This window comes from Argentina silus (genome assembly GCF_951799395.1).
Source record: "Argentina silus genome assembly, chromosome: 9".
Taxonomy (NCBI): domain Eukaryota; kingdom Metazoa; phylum Chordata; class Actinopteri; order Argentiniformes; family Argentinidae; genus Argentina; species Argentina silus.
Genome location: NC_139663.1, coordinates 15,727,819 through 15,751,622, shown reverse-complemented (window position 1 = coordinate 15,751,622; position 23,804 = coordinate 15,727,819). Strand labels below are relative to the sequence as shown.

Genomic DNA, 23,804 nt, shown 5'->3' with positions numbered 1-23,804 from the left:
ATTCGTTTTTTATACCATTGAGAAATCTACATTTGATATAGATTACGTATACTTTGACAACATGGTTAATTGGAAATGTTGTGTGAAAAGTACTGACACAAAGCTTATTTACAACTGACACCAAAATCACTATAAAGGCATGGAAATAAACAGAGAATAGGATCACAGCATAACATTTTTTTCTTCCATACATTCAAGTTAGGTAGACAAATAAGGCAATTACACAAACAGTTCAGAAGGCAATAGTATTCTGTCATATCCAGTTTATTTGTAAAGACCTGTGAGTCCAATTTCTGGGGTGTGACTTATAAAATTAACTATGCACACCTATCTAGATGTGATTTCTAGATGTGTCAATCCAAATAATGGATATCCATGGAGGAAAAGCCATGCAAGAAAAGGTATCCCCACCGCTTCATTTTCTGACCAACCCTAAGTACAACTTAAATGCTTCCAAATTATTCGGACAAATAAGAAAATACAAATGTTGTCATAACACTATGTTGACCCCAACTTTCCCCCCATTCGGAAATGCATCGACTGAATACAGCACACATTCAACAATGTAAAAACAAATATTATTACCCTCTAACAAATAGATTAGTTTCACTGTGGCCACATTGAGAAAGTTAAGTGCTGAGGATGGTCGAATCTTAAAGGCTTCATTCCTCAACCTCTCTGAATGACCCATGTATGGATAAGTGTTTCTTAATACTGGCCAAAAGGTATTGGTGTTATGGGCCATTTCATTTAAAATGCAACCAAACATCTTAATTTTTGTGCAGATTCCAGGTGTATTTTCTGTATGAGTTGGTAATTTGACATCTGAGGTACCACTTGGTCTAGTGGCTAGCTGCACATTTAATTACGTATTTTGCTGAATTCTGGCCTTACCATTGAACATAACATGAGAACTTTCATTGTTTTTAGGTGTTCCATTTTTCAGGAGTATTTGGAACATCCCTTCACAAAAACTGATGGGTAACTCATCAACTGGCACACTGTCCAAACGGTCATGGTACATGAAGAACAATAAACTATGTATTCTAGCTTCACCATGCATTCGAGGTGGTAAGGATCTTGATTGAGTGACTGAAAATGCATGTAGGTTTTTGTTGTCTTGTCCAGACTATGATTTAAGCCTAGACACATTCCCAGGTTTTAAAAGCAGGGGGCTCTCCTGGCAAAGATGAACAACACCTAAACATGCACCAGTGCTGTTCAGTCCTTCAGATGGGCATTTACACAAGTTACACACCCAGATCAAGTGAGTGCTAAACAGTCTGTTTAGGAGCCTCTATCATCATCATCATCATCATCATCATCATCATCATCATCTCCATCTGTGTGGTTTCCTATGCAGGCCAATGACATGCGACAGTGTGCTTTGGTATCATTCCCATCTAAGGCATCAAAGGAGGTTCTCAACAGTGCTGTCATTTTAAATCAAAGAGCTGAAAACTTTACAGGAATCATGTTCAATCATGGATACCCATTTCACATTTCAGAGTGTCAAAAATACACCATCACAGTTTTGAGTTTGCACAACAACAGACATCTGAAGATTTAGTGTCAATGTGACAATGTTCACAGAGTTGTAAGGAGCAGCAGCCTCACTGAAATGTGGGTCCACATATGGGCCAAATAAACTCTCTATTCTTGTCTTCGCCCATGTCCATATTGAAAGACTAATTCCAGGGTATATTTGCTCAGGTTTTGCAGTGCAAAGACCAGGGTGGTCTTGCACAGTGTGTATGTGGTTTGCCGATAGTCTCTTCCCATTGCACTACAGAGGAAGCCAGCTAACCCTCCTGTACACACACAGCTCTTCAACATGCCTGTTGCTCCCGGTCAAGGTTTAGCTTCTGAAAGAAGGTCTTTCCAAACTCGTAGGTGCTGATCATGACAGCACAGGCTGGAGCCACCTTGATCACCCTGGGCAGGAAACCTGAGGGTGATACAGACACAATTCACTTTCAGGCTGCCATTCATTCAGAATAGACAACATAGCATACAACATTAGAATGTTGCCTGAGATTACTGAAATGTAGACTGACAAAAGAAGAAGTCTATCCTATCCCACAGCTGAAAAGTTCTACTAAAAAAACATACTGTGCACGTTGTGGTAAGATCATATCCACTTTGACTCACCGGCAAATAGGCCCCTGTAGCCTGATTCAGCCATAATTCCCTTCATGATGTGCCATGTGGATGTGGGCTTCTTAATGGGGGCTAAGAAGGAGAGGAGCAGTACAGAGAGACAGAGAGAGAGAGAGAGAGAGAGAGAGAGAGAGAGAGAGAGAGAGAGAGAGAGAGAGAGAGAGAGAGAGGTTTAATGGAGAATCCTATACACAATCAGAGGAGAAGAGAAAATACAGTCTCACAGAAAGTGCGTTGTCTCTCACACTCACACTCTCTCTCTCTCACACACACACACACACACACGGAGGCAGAAATCGGGGGATGGGCTCATCGTAATGCATGGAATGGAATGAGGATTACAATGAGCCCATCCTCCGATTTCTACCTCCACCAGCCTGCACTGGCACACACATACAACCCCCCCCCACCCACCTCCCAGTGTCTCCATCTCTCCCAGTTGAATCTGTCTCCTTGTCTTCACCACGTCAAAAGGCAAGGTCATGACTGCAGCAACCTGGAATAGAAGGCAGACACATCCTGCATGTTAGCAAGCCATGTCCACTCACGTGTGCTATTACTGAAAACAGCGGTGTTACACAAATGGAACAACTCCCATGTTGTAATTGTTCCATTTTATTCAGTCAGCTTTTCTTTCACCAAGTCACAGCAACTTCCAAATTGTTCTACTTTCCACTCACTCTTCAGGATTTCGTGGAGAATTTCCTACAACTCTTGTAAATCTCATTTCATATAATACAAATATATACACAGTACTGTAATATTGTTGTGCAACGAATGCATACTCACAGCCCCAGAGATGGCCCCTGCAGTGAAGCTGATGGAGAAGGTGGCCTGAGACACGTTGTGCTGCTCACACAGCCTGGCCTTCACCAGCTCATAGTTAAACCAGTACAAGGCTGCACAGAACACAACCAAACAGAAACAAAGTCAGGGCTGAACACAGAGAGAGACAGAGAGAAGAAACACTCACTGAGATCACATTCTTTCTCCACCCCCTACAAGCTGTTGTGTGGTGTGTGACACTCGCAGGTGGGGTAATCATGATAAGTATAGTATGAGTGACAGTCAGGTGACGGGGTTATGACGTGACATCCACGGTGGTGACCTTACCTGAGAAGGGGACGTCCCGTAGGACAGTGGGGCCCCAGCCCCTCCACAGGGAGAGCCAGCCGTCCTGGGCCACGGCGGAGCGGATGCACACCCGCAGCTCGCTGTAGGTCTGCCGGCGGGACTGCATCTTAGTGCGCACCAGCTCCAATGGGCTGATCACAGTCACAGCTCCCACTGGGGCAGACAGAGGGTCGGGGAGAAGGGGGGGGGGGGGGGAGAGAGAGAGAGAGAGAGAGAGAGAATGCCAATGAATGGGAGAGGGATGTCATGTCACTGTTGATCTATTCACTTAGGGGAGTGAGTTTGGGTGTGAGAGAGATAGATAGATAGATTGATAGAGTATACTGTGTGAACAGTATTGTATCTCAAAATTGTATCTCAAATTTAAATGTGACTTTTGTCCCAGGCACACTCACATCTAGCGAGACCTCCAGCTACGAGGGGAATATGGTTGCCCTGGAAACCCATCCCATAACGCAGGAAGTCCCTGAGCTGGTCGTAGCAGGTGAAGTAGATGACCGTGGCAGGCACGGCCATGACCCTACAAACAAACAGCAGGAGAGAGGGTGAGACGTCTTCAGTCCCGGGGGTTCTACATGCTGCGGCATGCAGTCGAACCAAACGACAACCTTTGAAGCCAAAATGTCACAGTCGCTATACTTTCTGCTAGTGCTAGTACCCTTTGTCAGTTTAACTGTTTTGTCCATATTTACTTCCTTACCAACTGAAAAAACTACAGGAGGAGGTGTCAATGTTAATACTTGTTTTCTTCATGTAACAGGTTGATTGAGTTTATGAAGCTTGTTTCATGATCATCCACTGACTTGCAATAGCAATGTGACTCACAGTGTGGGGGGCAGCCCGCTCCACAAGGACCGGGCTCCCTCATGACGCGTGATCTTCACAAAAGCATCCTGAGGGGAAAAGAAACACAACCCGTGTGTTAGTCCTTCACGATAGTGAATAATCAATTCAAACTAAAGATAAACATTTGGGACTTCCAAAACAGGCAGGCACTGTTGATTTGAGTTCATGAAGGGTGAACATGAGGGTGAGTGGCAAAGCTCTTACCAGCGTCCCACTGAAGTGGGTTGGAGTTTTGTACCAGCTGGAGCAGCTGGCCCCATTCTGACACACGTAGATGTGATCCATCAGTCCATTACAATACAGAAAACACTTCCCTAAGAGACAAGCACAGGGAGAGGGTCACCAAAACATAACAACAGCTTACTGCATGATCCAGGGTAATGTGGACTTTGTTTTTTTAAAAAGGGTGATAGTGAGCCCACGAGGAGTTTTATGACTGAACAAACATCCACAATGTAAAAATGCACTCGCTCTGATGTAGGGACATTCTTCAACGTGTAATGAATACGTAAGGATTCATAGATTGCTTCGAGTGAATCCACTGCCACGTTAATGTTTTTTTATTCAAGTTGATTTGAGGATGTCCCTGATGAAGGTAAGATAAGCTATTACTAACAGAGGTAACAGCAATGACCGTGCAGACACTAGAATGATAACATCAAGGTTGCTCTCTGCGCTGGTTTACTCAGGCTTGTTTACTTCAGAGATATTTTTAGGTATTAGCAAATGTTTCAGAGAAAAATCGAACAAATCAAAAAACAAACAAATAACACACTTCCTGGTCGTCCGTCAATCAAACCTTAGACAGATGAGTGAATCAACAGGTAAACGCCAATCAATTAATATCACCGATTGAAAAGCAATACTGATTTTCACAAATTTGGCAGTACTCTTTTATTTTTTATTTTGCTTCTTAACCTTGCTAACTTTGCTAAACTTAAATAACATCACCATGTCATCGTAAATCTGTGTGACACTTAAAATCGTGTTAGTTAATTGAGTGGACGTGACTTCATCATGTATTTTTATGTTGATTTCTGTCAGTGTTCAGTCAAGTCACAGTGTGTCTGAATGGAGAGACAGAAATAGGCCACGACAGTCACATAACTATTCACTATCATTAACTGAGCTGAAGGTTCACTGGGAGAGAGGGCACACACAGACAACCAGACAAACAAACACTCCTAGGGACCAAACCGTCTCTCTGCCAACTGAACTCACTGGATCTCTTAATCCGTTTAGTCAGCCACTGGTCTGGTGTGCATTTGTTTTTTTATCTGAGTAACCTTGTTTGTAAGTGGGTCATGTTGGCACACTGACAGAGCAGTGCCAGACTGGCACGTGTTGTCAAACTGGGCAAAGGTATGGGCATGCAGCAAGCGACGGGTCACATACTCACACTTAGAGGGACGGAGAACACCACTCCAAGGAGCGGATTCAGAGGCTAAAGCTAGGAAACATAGCAAAGGTAGAGAGAGAGAGAGAGACAAAGAGAGAGAGAGAGAGCACATGAGACACACAGGACCAGCATTGGGCAGAGAGTTAGCTAAAGCATGCCTAACTGTCGGTCCTCACATTACAATAAATGCTGCCACATATCGCAATCTATGGTAAAAACCCCTCAACTTAGCCTTCCCTGTCATTGTCCACTTAGGTACAGGTTAACTTGAGCAGACAGGCCTTGTAAGGGCAAGAAGCTAAAGGCAGCTATTCTCTTCAATAGAAAGGCAAGGACAGTGCAGATTTCAGTGTTCTGGAAGGAGGACCTACTTTTAATCATTATCAACTTAACTCTTAATAAGAAGCACAAGCAGAGACATGTGCCCTGTTGCCCTGTTCTACCTTGATAGAATGGTGTTTGCTGGGCCTGCAGTCTTATCTTCACAACGTCCAGCGGTGTAACTGCAAGAAAGGGAGACAGACTCAATTATACTGATCCAATTACATGAGAACACGAGTCTTTTCAATGAAGAGCATGTGTGTGTGTATGTGTATGTGTGTGGGGGGGGTACTGTAGGTTCATAAATTGATTGATAGAGGGCATTTTGTTACGTCTCTATTCTTACCAAAGACAGATGTGAGGAGGGCACCAGTTCCAGAGGCCAGCATCTGCTGCACTGGAGTGATCCCAGCCGCGGGGATGACAACAGGTCGGTCCTCCATCCTGACCACCTGAGAGCAGCAGGGAGAGGCAGAAACACAACACCACTTTAATCACACAGGCCAAAGCCTGCTTGTCATTGTCTCACATTCTTTCATCTCCTTAAGGTTCCTAGATCCTCCTGATGCTCTTGTTATGGTGAATAAACACAGCTGTTGGGGAGTGTGGTGTCAAGAGAATCAACTGCTGCACACTGCTGAGTCTGGGGTTGCTAGGTCAGTGTTTTGTTTCTTTAATCTGCAGTGTAACGGATATCCTGGAAAATGGGCTCATCCACTGCCGCCTCTGCTTCAGGACACGACAAGACTGTGTGGTCAACAGCATTGAAAACGATTGGAAAGCTTAACACTGGGCTTCTGAACATGCCTAGTTAATCCAAAATCCAAACATGTGGTATTATGCTGGAGACTATACCAGTGTGTGCTTAAAGCCATATAAGATACATGCATATTCATATGACCAGACCAGACATCTATTCACATGGGTTAGAAGGAGGAGGTTATAATAGATAACTTATCTGCAGTGCACAGTCAGCCCTCTCCTCGTACACCCAGTTTTCAAACCCTAGACTCCCATATACTCCACTGATAATACAATGGCATGGCTGGTGAAAGATAAACACACAAAACTCCCATCCCCACAAAGAGACACAACACCTGAGTTTGACTCTAATTGTTTAGTTGCTCAAAATAAATGCAGCACTGGCAGATTTAGAATTTGGCCAAATAAGTCTACTCATGTAACATGCTTGAGCAACAACAGTCTTTCCTGCAAACCAAACGGTAATACTTCATCAAGCGTACTGTTGTTAATGTAAAAGCCTACAAGTGTCTGTTGCTTCTATCTAGATACAGAGACATTCAAAAGCGTCTTCATCAGAGGGAACGCTCTCATGCATATGGTCGGATGTGCTGAATGTGCACTGCGGCGATCCACTGAGCGCATAATCAAGACATGCTGTGTTTGGTTCGTGCTGTACTTAATGGTCACGTTACTATCCCCCTGACTGGCATTTCCCCCACTGCAGCTACTGGAGATCACCATCAGAAAAAGAAATCCCACTCCAATTCCAATACCACATAAGCAGCCTAAATGCACAAGAGAATGTTTGGTTTCAGGGCTTGATCCATGTCATGACACTCATATCTGTGTTTTCTTTTGGAATAGGCGTACAGCCTAAATTGTTCCAATACAAATGGCATGCTCCTCTCTACACTTTTATCTGAAACACTGACTGCCTTGCCTCACTTCTTAAACGGGTCATATACAGTGTAGAAATAGCTATATTCCGATCCAGAACAATATCACGTACAACACACTAGAGAGAGTGTGCATTCATTGCATGATATTGCATCTCATGTAAACCCAAACGCCAATTTTTCTGACCTTGTAGCCCGTGGTGTGTGTTTATGCAACAACTGCCATACACTGATGTCGCCGTACCCCCTATACACAATTACAAAACACTCAGGGGCTAGCCAGTAAGCGTCGATGGTGGTTATTCGGTAGGCATCCCGTATAGACTTGCCCTTAAGGAGATTGTTCCTAGATCAAAGGAACGCAGTCCTTCGTCATTCACTCTACACGAAGCAAGCTAGCTGCTAAGATAGCATAGTTGGCTACTCACTCAGGATGAATTCAAGCTAGCTAGGCAAGTTAGTAGTGATTCGGATAACGTCGTTATGTCGCAAAACACAGAGCAGAGAGAAGAGCTCAATACTGAACTCACCTCAGTTGCCTATCTCAAAGGTTGTCTGTAAAGTGAATTTGTTGGGGTTTCATCAGGGCTGTTTTCTTCTTCCCCTGGTTGTTGGATTTCCATGCTTGTCCCACCACCAGACAATCTGAGTACGCAAGCTAAGCAGCTAGCTACTCAGGATCACAGATGGTAAACTGCGCAGAAGCAGGTTGTCGCCGTGCCCCTTCCCTGATGGTAAATGTTAAGTGGGATCCATGGGACGACCCGACTCTCATGTCACCCATTTAAAGTTTACATTTAAAACAGTGCGGGAAGGGTTAGGTCATGGTAAGGGTTATGGTTACAAGTTCTTTCCAGGCTTAGATATATCAGTATATCCCCTTCATCTTTGGTGGTAATGTGTGTTGAGGTGAGCTATGCATTGAGTCATGTAATTCATACTCATAAAACATTTTTAGAAGTTGTATTATTAAGAAGAAAAAAAATATAAAAAATTGCCATACCATCAACATTTTTGAAAATGTGATATGATATTTAGGCCATATCGCCCAGCGCTACGGGGTCGTCCAAAGGATCCCACTGAGCATTTTCCTTCCCTGTGATGCAAAGTGCACTTCCATACTCCGGATGTAGTTGCACTGTGTGTGGGTGTGTGGGTGTGTGAGAGAGAGAGAGAGTGTGTGTGTGTGTGTGTGAGAGAGAGAGAGAGAGAGAGAGAGAGAGAGAGAGAGAGAGAGAGAGAGAGAGAGAGAGAGTGAGTGTGTGTGAGTGAGAGAGAGAGAGTGTGTGTGTGTGAGAGAGAGAGAGAGAGAGAGAGTGTGTGTGTGTGTGTGTGTGTGTGTGTGTGTGTGTGTGTGTGTGTGTGAGTGAGAGAGAGAGAGAGAGAGTGTGTGTGTGTGTGTGTGTGTGTGTGTGTGTGAGAGTGTGAGAGAGAGTGTGTGTATGTGTGTCTGCAGAGAAGGAGGAGATGCCTCTGCCCGTGCAGGTCTTTAACTTTCAGGTAAACTTATCCTTCTAAAACTACTTTCTCGCTGTTTGTATTTGAAGGAGAATATCCTACCGTGATCCTCGTTTCCATAGAACTGGACAATGTGTTTGTTTCTAGTTAGCGTTAGCTAACTAACACGCTAAGCTAGCTTGCTACATGGCTAGGGCCCTTACAATGTAGCAGAGGTAGCTAGCTAACTAGTATGCTACCCTGCCGATCAAGTCAGCAAGTCAGTAAAGTTCAGCGTTAGCGCCGGTTGAACCGTTGCGAAGCGAAGGTTATGTCTTCTTTAGATTTGCTTTCTTCTGAGTGGTATGAGTCTAAAAAGCAAAGACGTATCTGGCATATTTGACAGGTGTTTAGAAAATGTAAACAATTCGATGGAACGTGTTGAGAGTTGTTTGATAGTATCTGTTTCATGTTATATCTTGCAAGATTTAGCAATTACACATACCGACGAGTTACAGAAGCAGTTTAAACAAACATGCTAAGAAATAGAACCCAACTAAGTTAAGTGTGCCGGCTTGAAGAACAGAATAGATTGCAATCGAAATGTTTTAAAAGTCATCATCATAGCAAACGTTAAATGGGCAGTCAGGGATTAAAACAACAACAATAATAAAACAGTCACCCCCTTTTCGCCACTTTTATAAACACCTGAAGAATGGGGCTGAAGTAATTTAACCACTCTGAAATCCATAGATGGAGCTATGGATGCAACGACTGACCATCCATGAGATCAACATGATAGTTTTAACCATGTTTTGAAGCTATACAGTGTTTGTTTACAAACAATGGAGTAAAACCAGCATATATTTTGGGTTCTGATATGGTAAGACAGTTAAACTAAGCTCATGAGGCATTTATAAGTTATATTCTTCAAGAATCAGTGGATCAAAAATGGATGTATGAATCCCAGATTGCTTCTAACCGGCGATTGGATTAAATGGTTGTCACTCAGAAAAAGGCTCCATTGCAATCGTAGTGACTGCGCCTCTGCATGTACAAGGCTCTTAGAGAGAGAGAGAAAATGTTAATTATCTAAGAACAGTACCTCTTCTGTTCATGATGACCCACCTTTTTGATCACTTATCACGTGTGCAAGCGATTAAGTATTAAGCGATGACATCCTCATCTCACTTGGACAGAAACCCATGTAAAGTGATTGACCACCCAGATGTGTTTTTTGTTAGAAAGGTGAGGAATCACTTGTATCCGGTCCCCCTTTCTCCCCTCCCTTCCCCAGGAGAGTGCCGTGTCAGGGCTGGGGGTTGTTGCAGGGGCAGAACAAGTTCAGGCACAGGATAGAGACAGGGCCAGAGAGAGGGAGCGAGAGAGAAGCAGCAGGGCTAGTTCGACTACCAGCTCAGCGCAGGCCTTAACATCCACCTCAGACCTGTACTGCACACGCCACAGCAGCAGGTCCAACCTGCTCCTCCCATTCACGGCGGGGGACTATGTGCTCAGCACCAGCCTCTCTGCATGCTCCTTGCTTTCAGAGGTAACTAACGCATCATAGCACAGCATGGAACAGAACAGGTCTGTCCCTAGCAGACATTGCTAGAAAGAAAGGGGATGTTGCTTTATAACTACAAATGTGACTTTCCAAACAAATAGCCCAGTTAATGTACTTGATCATCAGTTCTGAACACATTTGAACTTTTTGACCACTCTAGCATGACCATCTAGTGACCACCAATGAAACAGAGCTAAGCAGAGCAGAAGCCATAGAAATATGATGCATAGAACATACATGACCTTCAAATGTCATTCATTATTTCCAATGTGGCTTTGTGCTTAAATGGCTGCATTGGGTGATAGAGTTCTCAGACAGATTTGTGACCAACATGTGATCATTTCAGTGATTAAGCTACATAGGTTGTAACTCTGAGCCTACCTAATGAAACATGTTATTCCCCAAGAGGTCCATTTGGCTCATATGCAATGGTGCTTTCAGAAGTGATGTTCATATACTGTTCATTTCTACGGTAGCAAAAGTTAGCACAGATCTGTAGAACACAGACAAACAGACAGACATACTAGCTTTGCAGTAGTAGGTTTGAGTAAGGAAAATACTGTAAAGAGAAGAACCATGAGAGAAGAGAAGAAAATTAATTTGTTCCTTTCCCTCCAAGTGAATCTACATTATTCAACATCCAATCATTAAGTCCATGCAAGGTATAATTGCTCAACAACCAAACAAAGTTGGTAAGCTATTTATGGTTTGTCTCTTTTGGGTTACAATGGATTCCCAATGAATCTGTTGCCAGCTGTCCTTGAAGTTGCCTCTGGTCCATAGCTCTAGCCTGTGAGGTACGCGGGAGCCAGACGACACAGCACTGCTTTCACCTGTTCACACCGATTTGACCACTTTTCTTTTTTTTTTTTTGAGGACAACAACAAGCTCACGTTTCACTCATCGGCCATTGTGTCACTGATCCTCTCTGTTCTCCTTTCTCTCTCCCCCAGGGGTCCGTGGAGCCCATGCAAATAGACGCGGACCCCCAGGAAGACCAGCAGAATGCCCCAGACACTCACTATGTGGTGGAAAACCCTACTCTGGTGTGCACTCTCAACCATTAGTACTGAGTGTAGGCTGTCCATTACAATGATTGGTTCATCTATTGGCACCTAAGCACTGATGTTCTTGTTTTCTATAGCTTTGTACCTGGGTGTTTACTTAAGGGAAAAATAAGTATGGATTTGGTTGTGTACAAATTGGAGTCCATTGGCCCATTTGCCTACAATACACCTGCCCCCCCTCTTCCTCCCTAGGACCTGGAGCAGTTTGCATCCAGCTACAGCGGGCTGATGCGGATCGAGAGGCTGCAGTTCATAGCGGAGCATTGCCCCCAGCTCCGCGCAGAGGCTCTAAAGATGGCCCTGTCTTTTGTCCAGAGGACCTTCAATGTTGACGTGTACGAGGAGATCCACCGCAAACTCACACAGGCCACACGGTAAGGGCAGTATGAGCGTGTGTGCGTGTGCGTGTGCATGTGCGTGCACGTGTGTGCTAAAACCCCTCTACGTGTGTGTTGTCCAGGGAAGTCCAGGGGGTCCCAGACGCGGTGCTTGAGGGGGCTGTGGAGCCCCCACCCCTGGACTCAGCCTGGGCAGAGTCCACCAGGAAAAAAGCCCTGCTCAAACTAGAGAAACTGGACACAGACCTGAAGAACTACAAAGGAAACTCCATCAAAGAGAGCATCAGGTAGAGCACCACGCTCAAATACTCAGACTGGTCATCTGGTCATTCACTAACAAAGTATATAACTACAAGACTCACTGGGGGAAAAACTGAAAATTACATTTATTGATTTATTTTTTCTGAATGACATCATGACGTCAATCCTTTTGAAGGTCTAGTTTTCATAGTGACCATATGCCATATTCAATCAAGGGCAAACGGACACAACACACATGGCCCGTGCAAGTTTCTACACCGCGCACACAAGTTGTACGCAATAACATTCCCTCCCGTCTCTCCTTGTGTTTCCAGGAGAGGTCATGATGACCTGGGGGATCACTATTTAGACTGCGGAGACCTCAGCAACGCCCTCAAGTGCTACTCCCGAGCCAGAGACTACTGCACTAGCGCCAAGCATGTCATCAACATGTGTCTTAATGTAATCAAGGTATGGCATCATCAACAGGCACAGTCAAGTCAACAAGATATGTCATTGATTATGGTTCAATATAATCAAAGTATTATATATACTATATTATATACTATATACAGTACCAGTCAAAAGTTTGGACACACACACACGTATGGTTGTCTTGACTCCAATGTGTTTCAGTGCAGAGCACCTGTGCATGTGTTTTAGTCTCACTGGACACATGTCTGCTATATGATAGTATTAGTATAGTATTACCACATATTATATGTTATAATATTGTTATTTCTGGACGTAATGAAGTTCTCAACTGTCTGACCTAACCTCCTCTAAAGTTCTGGTTCTTCTCACATTCTCTCCCTCTCCCTAGGTTAGCGTCTACCTCCAGAACTGGTCTCATGTTCTAAGCTACGTCAGCAAGGCAGAATCCACTCCAGAGATAGCAGAGGTGAGGACCGGCAGGTGCTAACTACACTTCACATCCTAGCGGTCCAGTCTAGTGTTGAATTAGGGTTCTGTCTCTCCTTGTTTTCCTCCGTCTGTAGCAACGAGGAGAGCGAGATAGTCAAAACCAAGCAGTGCTCACCAAACTAAAATGTGCAGCAGGTAAGACAATGTTAGTCTGTGGTGTGAATGCTGTGTTCTGAATGACTTGATTGTTTGTGTCTCTTGTACTCTCCATGTACTCCTACACAGGTAGTATTACTAAAGTGTGTGTCATGTTTCATGACATGTTCCGTCAGGCTTGGCAGAGCTCGCCTCTAGAAAATACAAACCGGCCGCCAAGTGCTTCCTGCAAGCTTCGTTTGATCACTGCGACTTCCCAGAGGTGAGTCAACCCTGAACTTACTCGACCACAACCTGAACACAGCCCAACCTCAACACTAATTCACCTGACTGCACCATCAAAATATATCACCTCCCCTGGCTGACACACCCATCCTTGCTCTTCTTCCCACAAGCATCTTGTTCTGCTGTTTTTGTTTCTTTGGCCTTGCCTCTCACTCCTTTAGTAATTGCTTTGTACTCAATGTAACTTACATTGCACAGGGTTTTAATTAGTTTGTGTGTGTGTCCTTGTCCCTGTCTGTGTCCGTCCATCCCCCCTCTTCCAGCTTATTTCCCCCAGTAATGTAGCTGTTTACGGGGGCATGTGTGCTCTGGCCACGTTTGACAGACAGGAGCTGCAGCGCAACATCATTTCCAGCAGGTAGGTTGCCTAGCACGCTCATGCATTATTGCAAATATTCCCGACGGTCTCAAGTCATTGTGTATATCATGTCTATATGTATTTCTACATTCTACATGTATTAAGATGCCATTCTGTTGTATTTCCCTATGTCCAGCTTCTTTAAGTTATTTTTAGAATTGGAACCCCAGGTCCGGGATATAATCTTCAAGTTTTACGAGTCAAAGTACGCTTCATGTCTGAAACTGCTGGACGAGATGAAGGTAGGATCAGAGTTTTTCCACAAAAGTTAGAAGGGGGTTGAGTTTACCCCTTTCCACCAACTCGAACCTAGTTCTGGTTCTTGGCTGGTGCTGGTTCGCAGTTGGTTCAACTAGGGAACCTTCTAAGAACCGGCTTGCTTTTCTACGGGCTAGAGAGCCAAGTCATTATGTCACTGTATTCGCCTCCGGTTGCCCAGCAAGGCTAACGCAAACTTCAAGCACAACAACAACAACAATGGCAGACTACATCATCACTTTACAAGTGTTGCTCCTGGCTTTGTGAGCCTACTTCGGCATCCAAACACGACTGATACAACACATTTGTGCTGCTCATCGCGATTGCTATGGACAGCGATTACGTTCAAGAAAGAAACTACCTGGAATGTTTTGATTCTTATTAACACTGAACGTAAGATGTTAATGTTAGCCTTAAGCTAGCTAGCTAGCTAGCTATGTTTACACTGTGAAACTTCCACGAAAATTGTTGCACAAAGTTGAGATGGTTGCTACTTTCATCGAGTTTCAAACTAGTTGCGAGTGAGTTCAACGATGCTTCACACTTAAAAATGGCGGTCACAAAGTTTTTCTTGGTCACGATAATCCCGCCCCCAGCCCCTGACGTAAGCAGTTCGCAGTTCGAAGCCGGTTCTTTTGCTGTCGAAACGCGCAGAACTGGTTCGAGATTCGGCACCGGTTCCGAACCGGCCCATGAACTGCCTTGGTGGAAAAGGGGTATGAGTCTGCATATAAACACTGTCCCTTGCTGACACCCATCCTTTCTCTCTCTCTCTTTCTTTCTTTCCCCTCCGCCCCTCAGGACAACCTTCTGCTGGACATGTACCTGGCCCCCCACGTTAGAACACTGTACACGCAAATCAGGAACAGAGCCCTCATACAGGTGAGCAAGACGACGACACCAATGACACACACTTCTCACAGGTCTTCCAACATCCAGGACACTGCGTCATTTTGCAGTATTTTTTTTCACAGCGGTTAGTGTGCTTTCCAGCACAATATTAAGTGTGTATGCAGATTTGAGTGGGATGTTAATATGTGCATTGCAGTACTGTAGCCTGCGTGTGTATGCAGATATAACTAAGACATTTTGTGTGTGTGTGTGTGTGTGTGTGTGTGTGTGTGTGTTGCAGTACTTCAGCCCGTACGTGTCAGCAGACATGACTAAGATGGCCCAGGCCTTTAACACCACGGTGGGAGCTCTGGAGGATGAGCTCACACAGCTCATACTGGAGGGCCTCATCAATGCACGCATCGACTCACACAGCAAGGTAACACACACCTGTCCTCCTTTTCTCTCTCTCCAACTCGAGCATCAACTCCAACACCGCAAGGTCAAACAAACGTACACACACACACACACACACACAGCCTCACACTTTTTCCCCTCATTCAGTGTTTTGTGATGTAGTACTAGTGTAGTGATGATGTGTGACAGTCTTGCTGAATTGTACTTCCTGTGTGATTGGCTTCCTGTTCCTGTGTTAGATCCTGTATGCCAGGGACGTGGACCAGAGGAGCACCACGTTTGAGAAGTCTGTACAGATGGGCAAGGAGTTCCAGAGACGAGCCAAAGCCATGATCCTACGAGCCGCTGTGCTGCGCAACCAGATACACGTCAAGGTGAGAGGGTTGAATGCCCTACAAGCCAATTTTCCCTGTTTCTACCCCCAAAGGAACATACCATGTTTGGTACTTCTCCTAATACTGGCTTTCAAGAGTGTCATACCATGTTAATCATACACTACATTGTCCATAGATCAGGTGACCGCCACTCCTTGTCTTCTGTGTTTATCTTGCCATTTTGAGTAGAGTTAATGTATGATCATCACAAATAGATAGTTGGGGCAAAAGCTGCTTGGGTTCTGACTCAAATTTTGGATCTGTCTAGAAATATTGCTTTGTCAATTTAGTGGGTCACAAGAAAATGTTCAAGCATTTGGCAACAAAAAGATTGGGAACCACTGCCCAATGAGATGCCTTTCTTGACCCCCTTTTCCATCCCTCCCCTCCTCCAGTCCCCACCCAGAGAGGGCAGCCAAGGGGAGCTCACGCCTGCCAATAGCCAAACACGGATGAGTACCAACATGTGAGGAGGAACCCCCCTCCCTCCCCCCCCCCCCCCCTCTGCCTGGTGCCTGGACGACCACAGGGGTCCGTCCACACCAGCCATAACGGACCCCATCACGTCAGCAAAAAACAACTCTGCATTTCCCCGCTAAAGAGAGGAAAAAGCCCAATCTAAAGACTTTATTTAAAGTTGGGGAAGATGATGTCTGTAGCAGAGACAAGAACAAATCAACCAACACCTTTTGTTGCTCAAATGAAATGAAAAGAAAGTTTGAAAGAAAAAGAAAAGGAGAGGAGAGAGATGTGGCACTTAGCTGTATCGACCTGTTTGTTCTTTGTAAGAGATGCACTTTCCTCTGTATCTTGTGACGAACATTGATTTACACATTGACAAAAACCTCATCACAGAACAAGCTTTTAAAAATAAATCTACATACAAAAGGATGATTTGTCTCCCTTTCTTTGGACTGTAGTTGCACACAGGTACAGTGCGCTGGCCGGTTTGCAAATGATTATTGAATTCCACTTAAATAGATTGACTCACCTAAATGTCTGTTAAGACCCCATTCACATCAGTTCTGAAAAAGATTTAGGTTAATGATATAATCCAAGGTCCTTGCAGTAAAAACACTTGCCTCATTGAGTCATTGGCTATTTCTCCCTTTGTAAAACAAATGGTATGTCAGTGTAGTGGTTTTAAAGCAACATTTCAGGTTCATCCTCATCATGACAAAATGCTGTTGGTATTCCCCCTTTCTATTAGATTTTGTCTCAAGATTTACATATGAAGAGCAGATGTAGTCTGGAGCCTCAGTATCATTTCACTGCATGTCCTTCTCATCCTGCAGTCATAATTCATAGAAATAGACAACAAAAGAACAGTCTTCAGTTTGTTTATTCAGGGGATAGGTAGAGAGATGTGACAGAATAAAAAAGTATAGCACAACTTCAGTTCTCTGTCTAAAACAATTGAGAATCATATCAAAGCTGTACCTCGCTGGTCTCTGTGCCAGTCTTCGTGTTGTACTGGATGTCCCAAAACTCAGCATCAGAGCACCATCTCCCTCTCCCTGCATTGTGTTTGTTCAGACAGCTCAGCTCAAGTTCTGGATAGACCCATCTCAACCCCAAATCATCTCCTAGCTCGCCACTATGAACCTGTGTAGATCTGAAAGGATTGTATAGGTGTAAGCAATATGGTGAATACTCAACCATGCTGATTGTCGAGCAGGATGGGGTTATTACAATGTTTGTTTATACCTATCCAATCATTTCAGATGTTACTATATGATGTTCCTGATGGGTTGATTTGGGGATTGGATGCTAATGTTAAATACATCCCAAGGCACAGAACCCAATTCACTACAAGCAAACCCCAGCCACCATATAATAAATAAATCAAATAAATCCAAAACACCTAAATCAAAGAAAAACAAACATCTTTCTAATCATTGAGTTGCTCGTTTTGGAAAAGAATGACAGAAGAAAAAAAATGTGCCAACTATTGAGTGCCATTTACTGTGTTCAGATTGCAGCTGGATAACTCCCTTGTTCATTTCAGGATCTCAATCACAAATAAATATTACAAGTAATAATCAGCAGTATAATCTTTTGACTTTGGTAACAAGAGCAGGAAGTGATAGAAACAGTCCATGAATGATTTGGCCTTTCCGGTGCTTGACTCACAAATCGTATCACAGGCACACATTAAGACTACGATACTGTAATATGAAACTGCCTGAATGTCTATTGTAAAATGGAGGAGTCACCTGAACAGTCATCCATGTTGGACAGAAGAGCATTTCTTGGATGCTGAACGGTTGGCTACCTTTCTGCCCCAAGTCTGCACTTGTTCACTCGTAATTAAACTTTTTTTTAACTCTACCTCATGCTTAGACCATTTCAATGCATGAGGGGGAGTCAACAAAGTGCAGGTTTATGGGACAAGGACAGAGAATTTGACAGCAGCCACTGTATAGAGCAACAACAACAAAAAAGACCACCATGGAAAAAGTCCCATCAACCACAGACGAAGACAATAAATGACTGTAGGGAAATAAAACAGTACTGGGTCGTACCACTCAAAGCTTTCTCACTTCTCAGTGAGACAGAGATGAGTCCACACATCAGTCCTGGAGGACTCCTACATGTTTAGGGGTAGGGGGGTGTAGTAGTGGTAGAACCCCCTGAAGACTACTTGTCCAGGGTTAAACCCAGCAGCAGAAAAGGACAATTGTGTGTGTGTGTGTGTGTTTCTGTATGTCCATCTGCCTTTATAGTATGCACTACTACAAATATGTATGTGACCTCTTAAAGTACTCGAGTGTCCATTGTGAGCTCATGTCAGGCCACTGTCTGTCCTCTGGACTGCTCTTTGTGAAGGTCTGAATGAGGGTCTGACAGTGTGCTGGGTGTCCCGTTCTCTAGCCCTCCGTTCCCCTCCTCCTCTGCTGCCTTCTGTTTCTCCGCCTTCGTCTTGAACCTCAACCCATGACCTTTGAACCAGGGGAAAGTAAAGATAGTCATTTGAATTCAACCGAATTTTTAGACACTGTAGACATGCACACAATTGTGAGAGCTGGCATAGGTACATATTGTGTGTGTGTGTGTGTGTGTGTGTGGGGGGGGAGGGTGTGTTTGCATGTATGTGTGTGTGTGTGTAAACACACTCACTTGGGCAGTCTGCCACCTCCTTGTAGGCTTTCTTCTTACAGCAGCCTCGACACAGGTTGAAGACACATTTATTACCCTACAGACAGTGAGAGAGGGACGAGTTAGGGACCTGCAGAGACTTAGCAATGGATTTCCACACGATAACAATCACAATATACAATAAAGCCATGCTGACACTCACACACCATCTGACACGGTGGCATCAGAATCTCTACCTTTCCACCCTGAGTGTTTAGGTAGTGTAAAAGCATTGGATTGGTGTAAGAAATAGGGTGGGAACTCGTTCTAGTTAGCCCATGCTTCCACCAAGACTATCCTTATAAATCCATGATGGAGTTAGAAAGGTAGAGAATCAGAATTCAGCCATTCAGCTAGCAGTCACTCTACCTATCTAAAAAAAATCTCTGGCATGCTCTCCAGTCTACTCACCTTTGGGTTTCCGCACTGCTCACACTTGAGGTACTTTGCTGCAGAGGGGAAAAAGGGGTGAACACTGTGTGTATAGTTTCAAATATTTTTTTCAATAACACAATGGTGTTTCTTTTTAATGGTGGGGGCTAACTTGCCCTTAGCTCCTCCTGTACAGTGGTTTTAACTGTGTACCAATCGTGTCTCTCTATTTGTGCAAACAGGCACTAATATAACAGGGGAATAATCTCACGTCTCTGCTCGGGACAGAAGTTCTTGTGGGGGTTGCGAGCTTTCTTCTTCAGTTTGTTTTTGGAGAGAGCGTCGGTCGCCCCGTCTGTGTCTTCCAGCGCCCTCTTGTGACACACCGCCTTCACCTCTGCAATACTCTGCCCGTTATCATTGGCAACTGGATCCTTTGGCCTGCGATGAGTAGTCATGTTCAAGTTCAGAGTTAAAATGGTGATTTTTACACAAAACATTTGAAAGTTGTCTTATTATTGAAGTGTTATGTCTGTGCCTACTTTTTTTCATGACTGAAATACATGATCCCCTCAAGGGCCAAAAATGTGTCATTCATTCAGACTGATTATTTTCTGACTAAATTGAACAACATATTTACCACCCTGTACATGGACAATCCTATGCACATCCTTATGTATGTGACTGAACAGTATGCAAATGTTTGTGAACTAACAGCCAGTTGGTCAAGTGTCCCTTGTACATATATCAGTCTGAATGTAAATAAGGTCAAAATGTTTTATACTCACACTGGTCTGACGTACGGCTGGCAGATCCAATGAGGGAACGGCCCGCCCCCCTGCTTCTGCCCCTCCTCCTCTCCTTTGGCGATCTCCTCCTGCAGAGGAAGGAGTAGAACAGACTGGTTCAACTCAAGGGTAACTGTGTGACATATGTTAGAACCATGATTTTTCCTGACCAGGTGGTCTATAGCCTTATATATGCTTTACTCCAGGCCCTCATCATAATGGAAGTGGGTAAAGAGGGAGAGTGGTAGAAGAAGGGGAAGATGAGGAGGACAAAATGGAAGAGAGGAGGAGGAGGAGATTGACGACTTTGTACCTGGCAGCGCAGTTTGAGCTTTCGGCTGACCTCTGTGAGGCCCTCCAGGTTCTTGACCTTGGCCAGCTCCTCCCTCAGGTCCTGGTGGATCTGTAGCCTGCAGACGGAGAGGGACCGGAAGAGGTCAGAGTGAATACAGCAAGTCCAGCCAAAAAGAGCTTGTCTATGTTTATGCTTGAAACGATAGAAGTATAGTGGGTGGTCTAGTTGGTGTCTAGTTAGTGAACTGTCCCTTTAACCTGTGTGTGTGTGTGTGTGTGTGTGTGTGTGTGTGTGTGACGTAACATACGTGTGGTGCCAGAGCTTGAAGAGGTGGGCTCGTACGTAGGACAGGGTGCAGGGGGGGTACTGCTGGACCACCTCCAGATACTCTTCTGCCATCTCCCACACGGGGGGGCTGCGCCCCTCAAACAAGGCTGGGTTATGCAGGTTCCCCTCTGGACACAAGCGCGCACACACACACACACACACACACACACACACAAATCTGTGTTATGATTAACTAATTTAAGGTTTGGTGTGAGAGGCTGAGATGGAAAACGTGTATGTGTGTGTTTGTCAAGTGTGCATGAGTGAGAGAGGTGAAAATTGTGAGTTAAAATTGAAGAGATTGAAGAGTGATAAAATTGAAGAGTGAGAGAGTGAAAAGTGTGTGTGTGTGTGTATATGTATGTGTATGTGTTCTCACCTGCACTCATGACTCCGTGCACGCCAGTCTCTTCCATACACTGCTCCACATCGCTCAGGTGCTGGATGTTGCCGTTGGCGAACACAGGAATGCTCACAGCATTCCTACGGCAACCACAAAACAATTACCTCTAAAAAAATCTTCATCAAACCTACACTATTAGATGGTGTCAATCTTTTTCATTCATTTGGGATGGAGGACTGCAGATTTCCCCGAATGCATACAGCAGAAATCTATACAATAGCAAATCTATACAATTATCTCTAAGTGTGTTGATGAAGGTTGAGGGTGAACAGAAAATACCATCTTACCGTACAGCCTTGATGTGCTCCCAGTTGGCGATCCCCGTCATGGGTCCCTTCTGGTCTTTAGTTCGACCATGAACTGTCAGGAGCTGAGACAGAGACACAGCGTGTGTGTGTGTGTGTTAATGACTGATTGAGACTTAACACCACATCTTTGTTGCATTTAAGTAGGCCCAGACCTGGTGCAAGTGAGCTGCAGGGTTGTGCAGGCTTTTGTCCCAATCAAGCTCAACCCACACATGACTCAACAAATGAACTACTGATTGACCAGGTGTTTTGGTGCTGGGTTGAAACCTCCTGTAGCTCTCTCTCCAGTACCAGGGCATGTAAAAACCTAATGCCATCCCACTCCTCACCTGGCATCCAGCCTTCTCCAGCATCTGGGCGTACTGAACTGTCTTCTCCACCTCGTTGAACACACGGATCTTACATGTGATGGGCACAGAGATCTTCTCATTGGCGAGCTTCACTGCAGAGAACAATGGAACATTTCTTGGGTAAAAAAACAAACAAACAAAACAAAACACAGCATCATCACCCCATAGATATGTTTCTCTTTCCCCTCCTCTTTCTCGGTTGACTTTATTAACTCACCCATCTTTTCCAGCAAATCCCACTCATCCTGTAGGTAGGCTCCGTAGTGCCCTGTGGAGCAAGATCATTGAAAACAGGTGAACCCCATACGTTAAGCACTTACTGCCTCTCTGAGTGTGCTGTTGAGGGTGAGAGTACCTCTCTTGGCAATCATCTGAGGGCAGCCCAGGTTGAGGTCGATGGCGTCACAGTGATCCTGGGCCAATAGAGCCGCCTGCACAAACACTTCTGGGTCGTTGGCACAGAACTGAGACAAAAAACAACGAGGATGGTGAGTGTCTTCCAAATAAACAGCTTATTCAGGTATCTGTTAGCTATCCCATGTTTTTAAAGTAAAAGGTCTGTTCAATAAATCAATGAACATGCTGCCCTATCTTCCTCTCTCTACCTGTCCTCACCGGACTGTGTGTGTGTGTTAGGTATCAGTCTTCCCCCAGTGGGATGAGGGTCTGTCTTCAGTGTGTGCGGTGTATGTGAGAGTTTGTGCTTACCTGTGTGATAAGAGGTCTGTCCTCAGGGCACGCCTCACTGTACAGGTTATCTCTACGGTAGTTGGCGTCACGCACAAACACCTGTGCATGAAGCATTGGAGTGTAGCAGAGCTCGGCACCGTGGCGACGGCTCAGGAGGCGCCAAGCCAGCTCACTCTGGTCCACCATAGGCGCAACAACATAACGTGCCCCCTTCAGAGTGGTCTGCCAGAAGTCAAAGCCCTTCAGCTTGGCCATTACAGCAGCCTACTAACCTCACTTTACATGGGGAAGAAAAGGAGAGGAGGTTAGGGTTGGGATGATTATACTTTGACATCAGTCAGTAAACATGAAGATCAAAGGATAAATGTTAGTAGACCAGCAACAACGGGGTAGGCTAATCATTAAAGTTTAGGCACCGTGGAGAACAAAAAGCTCTGACTACTGACTAGAATAAAGCGGACATGTTCATTTGATAGCCGGCTCAGGAGCTACATAAAGTCAACAGTCCTCAATCTCACTTATTCAGTTTGTACATGAAGAAACATCAGCATGGCAGCTGAGAAGTGCCAGAATGAGTAAGTGAAATGGTCTTAATGCCGTTAACAAAACCTAATCTGATCAATTTAGAACATATAGATCTATAACAAACTACAACACATAATGAAGGACCGAGTTACACCAAAATCAGCGAATGTATATCAGGTTTGTCAGCGCTATAACAGGCTGCAGTGACAGTGACATGATGGTGCACATGATGGTTTGGTTAGCTGGCTAACTAGTTCGTTAACTAAATGCTGAAAATCCCGTTATTGAGGTTGATAGATGAACACAGGTATAGCTACATGACATGCTAGCATATACATCTGACATGCCATGTAAACACTTTATTTTCTAAATGCTATTTACCTGTAACAACAACTTTGAGACAGTCCTCGCAGTGGTTCCCACAATCAGTGTAACAGTAATGTCTTACCGAAGGGAAACGTAACCCCCCTTTTTTTATGTTACTGTTACCAAAGAGAGTATCTCTTTGCTGTTACTGATCAGTTGAAGTAAATCATTTTCTCTGTTAAAAGTAGCTAAAATAAGTGATAGGCCTTTTTAAAAAATATATATTTTACATTACAATATTTGTACAATGACAATACTGTGTCTCACGCGAAAAGCGTCCTTTTGCAGGTTCACGTCTGACTTGAAGCACTAGGTGGCGACAAATAACTTTGTACTGATTCTGCATAATGCTTTTTGACGTGTAGTCCCTCCCGCTTATCTACATTATTAGATTTTTTTTCTTGCCAATTTTCTGAAGTTGCAACGAGTGCGATTTGTTAACTTTCCATCATGCCGCGCCAGGTCATCTAGAAAAGTAATGGTGTTTTAAAGATTATTTTCTGCAATTCTTTGATTAATCTGATTTCCACGCAAACCCTGAAAATCAACC

At 44.3% G+C, this 23,804-nt stretch overlaps 3 protein-coding genes across 4 annotated transcripts; 1 reads left to right on the top strand and 2 right to left on the bottom strand.

Moving 5' to 3' along the window:
- Positions 1 to 248: 248 nt before the first annotated feature.
- slc25a39 (solute carrier family 25 member 39) lies at positions 249 to 8,465 on the bottom strand. 2 transcript variants are annotated; one of them, XM_083677943.1, is made up of 12 exons: positions 8,031 to 8,461; positions 6,207 to 6,312; positions 5,983 to 6,042; positions 5,540 to 5,590; positions 4,345 to 4,454; positions 4,120 to 4,187; positions 3,690 to 3,814; positions 3,274 to 3,447; positions 2,950 to 3,059; positions 2,575 to 2,656; positions 2,152 to 2,232; positions 249 to 1,948 (listed from the first exon to the last, which is right to left on the bottom strand). In XM_083677943.1, exons 2-12 carry the CDS (start codon positions 6,301 to 6,303, stop codon positions 1,830 to 1,832), a joined length of 1,077 nt encoding a protein of 358 aa, XP_083534069.1. In that variant the 5' UTR covers positions 6,304 to 6,312; positions 8,031 to 8,461; the 3' UTR covers positions 249 to 1,829. The 2 variants fall into 2 exon arrangements, with proteins under 2 accessions (XP_083534069.1, XP_083534070.1); XM_083677944.1 differs by lacking the exon at positions 5,540 to 5,590 and having other exon boundaries at positions 8,031 to 8,465.
- A 303-nt stretch (positions 8,466 to 8,768) lies between these two features.
- Positions 8,769 to 16,574, top strand: gps1 (G protein pathway suppressor 1). The gene is made up of 14 exons (XM_083677852.1): positions 8,769 to 9,000; positions 11,458 to 11,550; positions 11,764 to 11,945; positions 12,032 to 12,196; positions 12,485 to 12,620; positions 12,973 to 13,050; positions 13,148 to 13,208; positions 13,346 to 13,431; positions 13,718 to 13,812; positions 13,949 to 14,054; positions 14,872 to 14,952; positions 15,203 to 15,340; positions 15,558 to 15,692; positions 16,088 to 16,574. Exons 1-14 carry the CDS (start codon positions 8,968 to 8,970, stop codon positions 16,160 to 16,162), a joined length of 1,464 nt encoding a protein of 487 aa, XP_083533978.1. The 5' UTR covers positions 8,769 to 8,967; the 3' UTR covers positions 16,163 to 16,574.
- Positions 16,575 to 17,016: 442 nt separating this feature from the next.
- dus1l (dihydrouridine synthase 1-like) lies at positions 17,017 to 23,368 on the bottom strand. The gene is made up of 14 exons (XM_083677914.1): positions 23,270 to 23,368; positions 22,382 to 22,639; positions 22,029 to 22,137; positions 21,891 to 21,941; positions 21,653 to 21,765; positions 21,303 to 21,385; positions 20,992 to 21,095; positions 20,593 to 20,740; positions 20,304 to 20,400; positions 19,991 to 20,079; positions 19,474 to 19,643; positions 19,242 to 19,279; positions 18,813 to 18,888; positions 17,017 to 18,634 (listed from the first exon to the last, which is right to left on the bottom strand). Exons 2-14 carry the CDS (start codon positions 22,616 to 22,618, stop codon positions 18,483 to 18,485), a joined length of 1,467 nt encoding a protein of 488 aa, XP_083534040.1. The 5' UTR covers positions 22,619 to 22,639; positions 23,270 to 23,368; the 3' UTR covers positions 17,017 to 18,482.
- Between the last annotated feature and the right edge of the window lie 436 nt (positions 23,369 to 23,804).